Below are 12,628 nucleotides of genomic sequence, written 5' to 3'. Positions count from 1 at the left end.
GAAAAAGCTTATGACAGTCACAAAAAACTTGATACTTTTAGAAAGCCTACAAGAGTATAGAAAATGTAGGGGTTAAGTAAAAATGGAAATTAGGAAAGCAAACAGGATATGAAAAAATATTGGCAGGTAAAAAAATCAAGGAAAATCCAAAGATGTCTTACCAGTACATTAAGAGCAAGAGAATAACTAAGGAAAGTGCAGGGGCAAACAGATGTACATGGCAACTGGAGTGCTGATGCTGAAGATGTGGGCAGGGTTCTCTAAGTACTTTGTCTCCATTTTCATTAAGGAGAGGGATGATGCAGATATTATAGTTAATGAGGGGTGTGAAACATTTAGATGCAATAAGCATAGTGAGAGGAGGGACTGGCATCCTTGAAGGTAGATAAATCACCAGGGCCAGATGGGTTGTATCCCAGGCTTAGAGGAAGTCGGGGAGGAAATAGATGTTCTGAGGATCATTTTCCAATCCTCAGACTCTGATGTTTACAGCACAGAAGAGGGCCATTTGACCCATTATGTCCACACTGGTCAACAAAGATCTGACTATACTAATCCCACTTTCCAGCGCTTGGCCCATAGCTCTGGAGGCTATGGAAACAAAGTGAATATCTAAATATTACTAAAATGTTACAAGAGTTTCTGACTAAACCACCCTTTTTCAGGCAGTGAGTTCCAGACTCCCACTCCCACTGGGTGAAAAAACTTCTCAACTCCCCTCTTAGCCTTCTACTTCTTACCTTAAATCTATGTCACCTGGTTATTGACCCCCCCCACCTAATGGAAAAAGTGCCTTCTTATCCACCCTATCTGTGCTCCTCATTATCTTATACACCTCTATCAGGTCCCCTCTCAACCTTTGCTACTCCAAGGAAAACCTCCTTATCCAGTCTTTCCTTATAGCTCAGACCCTCCAACCCAGGCAGCGTCCTGGTAAATCTCCTCTGCACCCTCTCCAGTGCAATCACATCCTTCCTATAAATTTGTGACCAGAACTGGACACTACTCCAATTGTGGCCTAACCAGTGTTTTATACAGTTCCAGCGGATCTGAAGGTAGCAGGGCAGGGATCTGTGGATCTGCATCTCACTGGATACAGGAGAGGTATCAGAGGATTGGAGGTCTGCGAACATTGAACCATTATTTAAAAAGGGTGCAAGGGATAGGCCAAATAATTATGGGCTGGTCAGCCTGACTTCAGTGGTGGGCAAATGATTAGAATCAATTCTGAGACACAGGATAGTTGTCACTTAGAAAGGAACGGATTAATCAGACAGTCAGCATGGTTTTGTAGAGGAAGATCATGTCTTACTAACTTAATAGTATTTTTTGAGGAAGTAATGAGGAGCGTTGAGGGTAGTGCAGTGGATGTTGTCTACATGGATTTTATTAAGGCATTTGACAAGGTCCCATGTGGCAGATTGGTCAGAAAAGTAAAAGCTCATGGAAGACCGGAATGTGGCAAGTTGGATCCAAAATTAGCTCAGCGACAAGAAACAAAGGGTGGTTTTCTGAAAGGAAAACTGTTTCCAGTGGTGTTTCTCAGTGTTCAGTGTTGGGTCCCTTGCTGTTTGTTGCATATATTATTGATTTGGACTTAAATGTGGACGGCATAATTGGGAAATTTGCAGATGACACCAAAATTGGCCGTGTAGCTGTTGTCTCCAGAATGAAATCAATGTTTGGTTGAGTGGGCAGAAAAGTGGCAGATGGAATTCAATTCAGAAGTGTAAGGTAATGCATTTGGGGAGGGCAAACAAAGCTTGGGAATACACAATAAATGGAGGGGTAGAGGAAGTGAGCGACCTTGGAGTGTGTCCACAGGTCCCTGAAGGTGGCAGGACAGGTGGATAAGGTAGTAAAGGAAGCATTTGGAAAGCTTTCCTTTATTGGACGAGGTATAAAATACAAAAGTAGGGATGTAATGATGGAACTATATAAAACACTGGTTAGGCTACAACTGGAATTGTGTACTGCTCTGGTCGCCACATTACAAAGGACACAATTACTCTGGAGAGAGTACAGAGGAGATTTACAAGAATGTTGACAGGGCTTGAAAACTGCAGCTATGAGGAGAGATTGGATAGACTGGATTGTTTTCCTTGGAACTGAGGAGGCTGAGGGGTGACCTGATTGAGGTGTACAAAATTGAGGGACCTACGTAGAGTAGACAGCCCCGTTTCTCCTAGTGGAGAGTCAGGGATGCCCTGTTTCCTCTAGTGGAGAGTTCAGTTATCAGGAGGCACAGATTTACGGTGATTGGCAGAAGGATTAGAGGGGACCTGAGGAAAAACTTTTTCACCCAGAGGGTGGTGGGTGTTTGGAATGGAGATAGAACTCCTCAACTCACTTAAAAGCTACCTGGGTCTGCATCTGAAGTGCTGTAACCTGCAAAGCTATGGACCAGGTGCTGGAAAGTTTTTAAAATGAGTGCAAGTTATTTCTCTTTTTGGCCAGCGCAGACACTATGGGATGAATGGCTTCTTTCTGCACCATAACCTTTCTATGGTTCTATTTTTGTGCAGCAATTTATCAAATACCAGACTGGGTGCTGGAAGGTGGGATTAGAATGGGCAGCTAGTTTTTTTTTTCAACTGGCGCAGACCCGAATGGACTGAATGGCCTCTTTCTGTGCCATAACTTTTTTCTGTGGTTCTATGGTTCACTGAAAGCTAACATGCAGGTGCAACAAGCAATCAGGACAGTAAATGATGTGTTACCCTTTATTGCAAGGGTATTTGAGTATAGAAATAAAGAAGCCTTGCTGCAGTTGTATACAGCCTTAGTGAGACCAAACCTGGAGTATTGTGTGCAGTTTTGGTCTCCTTACCAAAGGAAGGCTATACTGGTCATAGAGGGTGTGCAACAAAGGTTCACCAGACTAATCCTGGGTATGGCGGAATTATAATGAGGAAAGATCGAGGAGACTGGGCCTGTATTCTCTAGAGTTTAGAAGAATGAAAAGTGATCTCATTGAAGTGTACAAAATGCTTACAGGGCTCAACAGGGTAGATTCAAGAAGGATGTTTCCCCCTGGTTGGGTTGGGGGGTGGTCGGGGTCTAGAACCAGACAAGACAGTCTCAGAATAAGAGGTTGGTCATTTAGGACTGAGATGAGGAATTTCTTCAGAAGGTGGCAAATCTTTGGAATTCTCTACCTCAGAGGGCTGTGGCAGCTTAGTCATTGAATATGTTCAAAGCAGAGATCGATAGATTTCTAGCTACCAATGATATTAAGGGGTACGGGGATAGTGCGGAAAAACGGCATTCAGGTAGATGATCTGGCATGATCGAGTTAAATGGTGGAGCAGGCTTGAGAGGCTAACTGGCCTACTCCTGCTCCTATGTTCCTAAGAGTCAGTGCTGGAACACAATCCTGCTTGACCCCACTGGGCATCTGAGTTCTTATGTTGCACCATCATACACATCACACTGTCACAAAGAGGTGACTGCGTACAGCAGCTTCAGCAGGCAGCCAATTTTCTCCAGCAGCTTAAATAGACTGCATCTGCTCACATTGTTGAATGCCTTGGTGAGATCAATGAAGGCAATGCATAGTGGTACCCTTTGTTTATGGCATTTTGCTTGTAGATGCTGGAATGAAAAGATCATGTCAATTGTAGATCTTCCAATGGAGCCGTTTTCTTGGCTGATGGGCCTGTCATCTCTTTGATCCCTCCATACATTTCCCTGTGTTGAAAGGCAACTGAATATTCTGGCAGAGTTGTAACCAGTAGCTATTGGGGCACTGCCTTCAAGTGGCTCTTAACACATTCAGAGTTTTCTCGCTTGAATCCCTCTAGTAATTAATGAGAGTGGACTGCTCATCTTCAATGACAGGTTCCATTACAGTGATGGTAGCCTCAAACCCATCAGCATTTTCTTCCCATATGTTGAGTGCTCGATATTGTAGATGGTGTCTCGAAGTATATTTTTTTCACTTCTGTACTCTGGGAATTCCGGAGAACACCTGCTCAATTTAGTCAAGGAACTGTTGGTTTTTACCTGGGTAGGCAGTTTGGCTGACATTACTGTGAGGATGCCATTTCTGCTTTTAAATGATAAAAACTCTCATCCTCACCCCAGTGTACACCATAGAGTCATCTGTATCAGTGTTGTGGTAACTGCATGTGTTGAGAATGCTGTTCAGTATCCCATCTGGTGATGATCAGATCCAGCTGGTGCCAATGTCCTGATCTTGGATGTCTCCAGGACATCTTGTGGCATGGTTTCTTCAGAAAGAAGGTACTAGTTACAAAGCTCCTGCAGCAAGGCTCAAGTAGTCTCTTAATTAATCATTTGAAAACTATCAACAGCAAATAGCTTAATTACCTTTTTTAGGCTTGCCTTCTCAAATGCTCTCAAAGTCTTTGCTAGCTCCACCCTGTGCAAACTTAAACATGCCCGAAGCATCACTGTTTACACTCTACTTCTAAGTTGCACTTGACGACTGTCTCCCTTGTTGTTGTCAACTTCCACTGGTTTCTTGTCCATCATCACATTCATTTTAAAATACATGCCCTTTGTTGCAAACCCCTAAGGTACCTTGTCTCTTCCACCATCTGCAACGTTATCAAGCACTACATCCCAGCAGTTCATATCTACTCATCTGGCTCTGGTCTGCTTTGAGTTCACATCCCTCCACTACCAAAAGCTATCAGGTGTCATGTGCTAGGCTGAAGCTCTGTCGCTTGATGCATTCCATGTTACTATGCTTCAAAAGCTCCTGAAGGCCATTCCTTCAGTCACCTCTCCTAACCACCTTCAAACTCTTATCTGGTGTCTATTTGCCCATCTGTAAAGCTTAGGAACTTTCAACATGACTTTCAAGTTACCAAACAAGATTAAGTTGTTGCTGCTGTTGGTCAGTCAATGTTCATACTGATGCAATTTGCTACTTACCAGCATGTTAAGATGCACACAGCCGTAAAAACAATAATGGGAATGGGGTAAGACGCACACAACAGCCCATGATTATAGAAAGCCTGTGATATCTTTTCACGTAGCCTTTCAGTGAGGGTCATCGTTGTCACCTTTTGTCACATGGCTGTCATTACATAATTTGATTTAGTCACCGTGTACCAGGTGGCCTTGGTAGCATCAGTAGATCTGTAAGGTAAAAGTTAAGTATTTGCATTAGTTCTGATTGAAACATGTAGTATTTTTAAAGTCTGGATCATTTTTCAATTAATTCTAAAATTCATTCATATTCATCTTTCACTATGTTTCATTTGTTCAACATGTCACTAAGTCACTGTTACTTGAGGGCATCAACCTTTTATTGCTTTGGCAGTAGTTTCACTTTTTCAGTGAGTCCTTCTGCAAATATTGACCAACAGGGTTTGTGCCATCCTAATTTTCAAAAGATAGTGCCAGCTATCTAAAAACATTGCTATTATGGTAGAAATGAGTTTTAAGGTGTACAGCAAAATAAATAATGCACTTGTTTTCTTGCTTGCTTTATTTACAAGCAACCAAATACTATTGGAAGGAGAAAAAGACATGTTGATTGAACCTCAAATGTCTTCACTGTCAATGAAGTGCTTTGGACTTAAAGTCACAGTTGCAATAATTGAGGGGAAAAATGCAGCAACCAATCAGCTATGAGGATTAGTGACAAGTTAATCTGTTTAGTGTTAGTTTAGGGTTACGTATTGGCCAGGCTAATAGGAGAACCTTCGGTCTGTCCGCAAGTATTACCCAGACCTCCCTGTCGCTTGCCATTTTAACACTCCACCCTGCTCTCATGCCCACATGTCCGTCCTTGGCTTGCTGCATTGTTCCAGTGAAGCTCAACACAAACTGGAGGAACAGCACCTTGTCTTCCGACTAGGCACTTTACAGCCTTCCGGACTGAATATTGAGTTCAACAATTTTAGATCATGAACTCTCTCCTCCATCCCCACCCACTTTCCGATTTTCCCTCCTTTTTGTTTTTTCCAATAATTTATATAGATTTTTCTTTTCCCACCTACTTCCATTATTTTTAAGTGTATTTCCATCCATTGTTTTATCTCTACCTTTTTAGCCTATTTCAATCCCTTCCCCACTAGGGCTATCTGTACCTTGCTTGTCCTGCTTTCTACCCTTAATTAGCACATTCCTTTAGATAATATCACCACCTTCAACACTTTTTGTCTGTGACATCTTTTGGTTATCTCCACCTATCACTGGCCCTCTATCCAGCTCTTCTTGTCCCACCCTGCCCCCTCCCCCTTAAACCAGATTATATTTCACCTCCCTTCTATTTTTACTTAGTTCTGTTGAAGGGTCATTCGGACTTGAAACGTTAACTGTGCTCCTATCCGCAGATGCTGCCAGACCTGTGTTTTTCCAGGTATTTTTGTTTTGGAATAGGAGAACTCCCTTGCTCAGCTTTGGATAGTGCAATGTAATCTTCTGCTTTCATACAAGGTGGCAGATAGAGTCTTGGTTCAGGTTCTGATCCAAAGGACAGTACCTCCACAGAGCAACACTCCCTCCGCCAAAATGTCAGCTTAGATTATGTATTTATGATTCTAGAATGGGGCTTGAACCCACAAGTTTCTGACTCAGAGGCAAGATTGGCATGACTAAACAATAGCCCTCTGTAAAAATGCAGGAAAAATAAACTGATTTATTGAGATATTGCCAATGGCACAGACATTTCACAGGCTCAGTATTTGCCCACAAGTTACCAAAGTTCCACAACTCCCAAGTGAAATCCTAAACACTAAGGGATGATTCAGAACAATTGATAATAGATTACTATTTTTCATACGGGGTTAGTGCTGAGGGAACAGACAAACTTAACTTTATAATGATTAAAAAATAAAAATGCACAACAGATCAGCAAGCATCTGAAAGAGATCAAGTAACATTTCAAAGCGATCTTTCATCAGAACAGACTGAAACATTAGTTTCATAAAATCATAGAATTACATAGAAGTCAAGTCTGTGCTGGCACTTTTGAAAGAACAATCCCCCTCTTTCCCCATATCCCTACAATTCTCTCCTCCTTCAAGTATTCATCCAATTTCCTTTTATGGATTACTACTGAATCCACACATCCTTTTTTCAGGCAATGTGTGCCAAATCCTAATCACTCGTTGAGTGCAAGATTTCAGATTGGCAAGCTGTAACTAGTGGAGTACCACAATGGATCAGTGTTGGGTTTCAACTATTTCCAGCCTATATTAACTTGGGTGAAGGGATTGAATATACTGTAGCCAAATTTAAAGATAGGTAGGAAAGCAAGTTATGAGGATATAAAGAGTCTGCAAAGGGATATAGATAGGTTAAGTGAGTGGTCTGGCAGATGGAGCATAATGTGGGGAAATGTGAGGTGTCCAGTTTGGCATAGTTTAAATACTATTATTTAAATGGAAAGAGCCTGCAGAATGCTGAAATACAGAAGGATCTTTGTTGTCCTCATACATGAGACACAAAGTACTACAGGCAAGTAAGAATTTGCAGAGGAAAGGGTGGTTGGAGGTGGGGTGGTAGTTTGCAAGGACAGAGGAGTCAAGAGCAAGTTTTTTTTAAGAGGGGTGATGACAGTAGATTTGAAGGGGAGGGGACAGTGCCAGAACAGAGAACTTAACAATGTCAGCTAACATGGGCCAGGAAAGCAGTTTGGTGGAAGTCAGGCAGGAGTTGGACCTCATGGACAAGGTGACCTCAGAGGGCATGAGGTGAGATAAGAAAGAAAGATGCATGTTCAGAACTAGGGCAGGGGCTCACTCTGTGCTCCTACCATTCTGGACTCATGCACATCCCATGCTCCACCATTGGGTGGCTGTGCTTTCAGGTGCCTAGGCTCTAAGCTCTGCAATTCCCTCCTTGTACCTTTCTGCCTAAGCATCAAAAAATTCTGATGTTTAAACATCAAGAAAATGTCCACTTTTTTCTAAGTTCTAACCTTCATTTACTGGATCTCAACTTTAGCCTAATGTTGGAAACCAGCACTTTTTAGAAGCAAGTAGCTCCACATAGTTACTAAAACTCTAGTGAAGCATCACTTTTATTTTAGGATGTGAGCATGTCTTTGTAAAAGGACAACTCAAAGGGAGGAGAGTTTTGATAAAGTAAAGGACAATCTATCTTAACTGGTCTGTGAGTGGATGTTGGATTCTCCTATTGCTTCAGCTGATGAGTATTCAGCAAGGAGGCAAGCTGTTCACCATCTAGGTTGATGAGGTGTCAACTGTGGCTCAGTTCATAGCACCCTCGCCTTTGAATCAGAGGGTTGTGGGTTCATGTCCCACTCCCGGAAAACCAAGAACTGTGAATGTACTCGAAAGAGTTACATTCTATCTAGGTTGATGTTGTCTCATATGTGATGTTAAACCAAACACTGATTTGTAGGTCTGATTGCAAATATTACATATGAAATCATTGGAGGGGTGGGTGACATTCAGCATGCTTGCTTGTCCCTATAGGGACCTGACTGTTCTCTTCAGATGTTGAGACTGCTTGATGACAGAGACTTCTCCATTTTGATCTGTCCAGGGTTTTTTTTAACCCCCTCATTAGTGAGGTCCAACTTACAGGCTCTGAGATTAGCTTTTGAGAATGTATTCGTAGCTAAATTTAGGACACTCAATAATGCAGGTTCCTATGCTCAGTTGGCTGTGGAATACTGTCTTGGTATGTGGGAATCCTCCATGCAAACCACATGGCTGACCCAGTGAAGTTAAGCCCTGAGCATGCTCTTGATACCAGGTCTGCAGCACCTTACAAGAACTTCGGTGTTAGGGATTTGGTCCTGCTACTTGTTTTGCAGATAGATCTTAAACAGTGAAGGTGGAATGGATCTAGTTGCTTTGTGTGATGCCAGTAGGTTGTCCATGCCTCAGCCATAGAGAAGAGATGTGAGAAACCACAGCCTGGTAGACTTTGATCTTTGTTTTGGGACAAAATCCATTCTCTTGCCAAAGCCAGTGGTTAAGTCTGCTGAATGCTGAGCTTGCTTTTGCCAAGCAATAAGTGATTTCAACATCCAACATGGTGTTGTGGAAAAGGTACTCCCAACATAGCTGAACTTATGAACTGAATGGGTAACTAGAGGGCATGTATTGATTATCAAAAATGAATGAAAAGAGGGGAATTTTTTTTTTACAATGTGATGGGGTGCCCTACCAGAAAAATGGTGGAAGCAGAATCCATAACTTTTAAAGAAAGTGGATTATTAATCTCATTGAAACAAGATTCTGAAGGGGCTTGGCAGGGTAGATGCTGAGGGGTTGTTTCCCCTGCTGGGGAACTGAAAACAAAGGGGGGGCAGAGTCTCAGGATAAATGGGCCAATGATTTCAGACTGAGATGAGGAGAAATTTCTTCTCGCAAAGGGTTTTGGGTCTTTGGAATTCTCTACCCCAGAGAGTTGTGGATGCTCCATCATTGAATACATTTAAGACTAGGATAGGCAGATTTTTGGTCTCAAGGAATCAAGGGATCCGCGGAGCGGACAAGAAAGTAGAGTTAAAGCCCAAGATCTGCGATGATCATTATTGTACGGCTCAATGGGCTATATGACCTTTTCCTGCTCCTATTGTATTTTTTAAAAATCAATATTATGGAGAAAGGCCAAAAGGATGGAACTAAATGATACTTTCAGATAGCCAGCAAAAGCATTATGGGCCAAATGACCCCCTTTAATGCTGTAAAATTACATTATTCTATAATCCTAGATAAGATTCACTAGAATGATACCAGGAATGAAGGTTACAGTTAAGAATGTTTTGAATCTGTTTCTTCACTGGAATAGAAAAAGTTAAATGGGAATCTGGTAATTGTGAAAGACTAAAGGGTGAAAATGCATAGCAAATGAGCACAAACTCCGTGTTATCACTGGAATAATAAAAAGAAATTTGAGATTTTTTCATTGATATTTATTTTAACACAGAATTGTTTAATATAAGTAGCTACTGAAGCAGAGACTACAACATAACTTAATCAACAAAAAAAACTTGTATAACGTTGTTAACATGGAAAAAGCCCAAACAAACTCCAAAGAGACACAAGGGAAGAATGGACACCAAGTCAAAGACCAAGGTTGGCCTGTAATATAAATAGGGCTTGGCAGCTGTGTGTTGTAGCTGGCAAATATCTATCGCAGATTAGTGTTACTGTCATCAGAAATACCTCAAATTTCATAGAAGAAAAATGACGAGAGCAAATATTTAACTTTTGCATGTCACAACAGTACAAACCAGCCCAAGCTAGTGTGAAAACTATTCTGTACTACAAGCATGATGCAACAACTTTGGAATTGCCTTCTCTAAACACACCTATAAGGCCACTGAAAAGAGTCTTTTTAAAAACTACAATTTTAATATGCAGTATAAATAGAGCAGATTAGATCACCGCTCTTGATAACCTGTCAATCCTCCTTATGGAAATGTTATCACACAGATGGCTATGACATTCTCTATAAATGCAACAGAGATTAACTAGGTAAAGTATGCTGAACAAGCCTAGGTGTCAGAAGAAAAATAAAGCTTTGTACAGAACAAATGGAGGAAAAACAAGAATGGCTGCAATAAAACTAGGAAAAATGACTGAGTCAGTGAATTCACAGACTCAAACCCAGAAAGAAGCCACTCAGCCCACAGTGCTTGTGGCACCTCTTAAGAAATATTCAGTTAAATATTTCTAAAGAGCTCCCTGTTCATTCTTCAGAGGTTGTCAATGTTTGTCTTTTTTAAAATATATATTCAATTCCTATTTAATCTGCTTTCAACAATCTTCCTGTGCATTCCAGATCCTAATTTGCCAGTTATCTTAAATCCTTCGCCTCTGGTTACCAACCCTCTAGCCACTGCAAACAATTTCTACTCTGTACTATTATTCCTGCATCTACATTGGCTTCCTTGATTTTACTGTCCTTTATAACCTACAAAACAACTATGAAACAATTTGAAACAGCTTTATTAACTACATTATCTATATACACAATTAGCTCATTTTCAGCCAGTAGCCAATAAAGAAAACATTGTAATTCAGGTTATTTCAGAGACAGTGAATAAGATCAACTATAATGAATGATAATGAACTGATGCTTTTTAAATCTGACCAAGACAGATCCCATGGATGTCTCAGCAACCTACCCAGACGTCAGTGAACACTGAATAAATCAAGCTTGATAAAACTGTCTCCTCCATAAGGGATTCCAAACTTCTCACTTTCAAAGATCAAGTCAATGAATCCCCTCAAAGCCATTCCGACTCAGACTGCCTCAACAACTGCTCACGTCCCAGGTTTCAATCTCTTCTCCAGAGACTACGTTCCCCTAGATTCCTGAGTCTGCATTCCAGGCTCTAATTACTGATGCAATTTCAGCTCTTCAATAGCCAGCAAGCTTCACTGGGCTGACACTGTCCCTGGGTTTCACCATGCTCCAATTTCCCCAGCTACACCAAGCTGTAAATGTCTCCCAGGTTTCCTCTGAGCCCTAACCCTTTCCAGCAGAGCCAGTGACCTTTTCAGCTCCTCTGGCTTCTCTAGGTCCTAATTACGCAGAGTCTTTACCAGCAGCACCTTTTCTGCCTACAGCCTTTTTTAACTGCTGAACACTCCCTGATCATGTAGGCTTACCTTTTCTGCCCCACTGGGTCTTGTGGTTGGGTTTTCACGCCACTATCACATAGACACCCTAGGCATGTCCCTGATTCGTAGATCTCTCAATGTTGAACTGTGCATGTGCAGCCCGCTCCTGGTCCACATGCACAGACACTCCTGTGGTATGTCGGGACTTGTAGTTTCTGAGCCAGGGGTGGGGGGGTGTCAGAATTAGCCAAGTCTCCTGACTTACAAAAACAATTCTAGCATAACCTCCTAGCTCTTGTATTCTGTCTCAGCTAATAAAGAAAAATATCCTGTATGCGTTCTTAACCATCTTACCTACTTGCCCTGCTGCCTCTAGGGATCTGTGCATCTGCACTCCAAGGTTCCTCTGTGCCTCTACACTTCTGACTGTATCCTATCATTTATTGTGTGTTCCCTTGCTTCATTTGCCCTCTGCAAGTGCATTACCTCAGACTTCTCCAGATTTAATTCCATTTGCCACTTTTCTGCCCATTGACCAGTCCACTGACATCTTCCTGCAGACTACAACCCATCGATCATTCGTCTTTGCTTCTTGCCACTGAACCAATTTTGGAACAGTGCTGCCACTCTCCCTCAGTTCCAATGGGTTTTTTCTTTCCTGACCAGTTTACCATGTGGGACCTTTAAATAACTTTTAAAAGGAAAATGGTTAAGTATTTGAAACCTATTAAAAATATTTAGGACAGGGGAAGTGAATTAAATGTGTCGTTCTTTGAGACCAGCACAGGTGTGACTGGCCAAATGTGCTGTGCTGTAATATTGTATGTTTCTAGGTTAACATTTCAGACAGATTAATAATAATAGTGTTTAAAAACAAAAAACCACTGCGGATGCTGGAAATCCAAAACAAAACAATTACCTGGAAAAACTCAGCAGGTCTGGCAGCATTGGTGGAGAAGAAAAGAGTCGACGTTTCGAGTCCTCGTGACCCTTCAACAGAACCCAACAGGTCCTTCAACAGGACCCTTCTGTTGAAGGGTCGTGAGGACTCGAAACATCGACTTTTTTCTTCTCCACCGATGCTGCCAGACCTGCTGAGT

General features: G+C 41.7%; 1 protein-coding gene across 1 annotated transcript in view; it reads right to left on the bottom strand.

The window, feature by feature from the left end:
- scap (SREBF chaperone) overlaps positions 1–11,712 on the bottom strand; it is a 171,160-nt gene extending 159,448 nt beyond the window's left edge. Inside the window, exons 1-2 of the mRNA XM_078540912.1 lie at positions 11,577–11,712; positions 4,903–5,109 (exon numbers count right to left, since the gene is read on the bottom strand). Of these exons, the coding sequence (XP_078397038.1) occupies positions 4,903–5,024 (122 nt within the window). The 5' untranslated portion in view covers positions 5,025–5,109; positions 11,577–11,712. The remainder of the gene's footprint in view (positions 1–4,902; positions 5,110–11,576) is intronic.
- Between the last annotated feature and the right edge of the window lie 916 nt (positions 11,713–12,628).

This window comes from Cetorhinus maximus, chromosome 4, assembly GCF_964194155.1.
Source record: "Cetorhinus maximus chromosome 4, sCetMax3.hap1.1, whole genome shotgun sequence".
Lineage (NCBI taxonomy): Eukaryota > Metazoa > Chordata > Chondrichthyes > Lamniformes > Cetorhinidae > Cetorhinus > Cetorhinus maximus.
The sequence above is the reverse complement of the archived record's forward strand: the minus strand, read 5'-3'. Positions and strand labels throughout refer to the sequence as shown.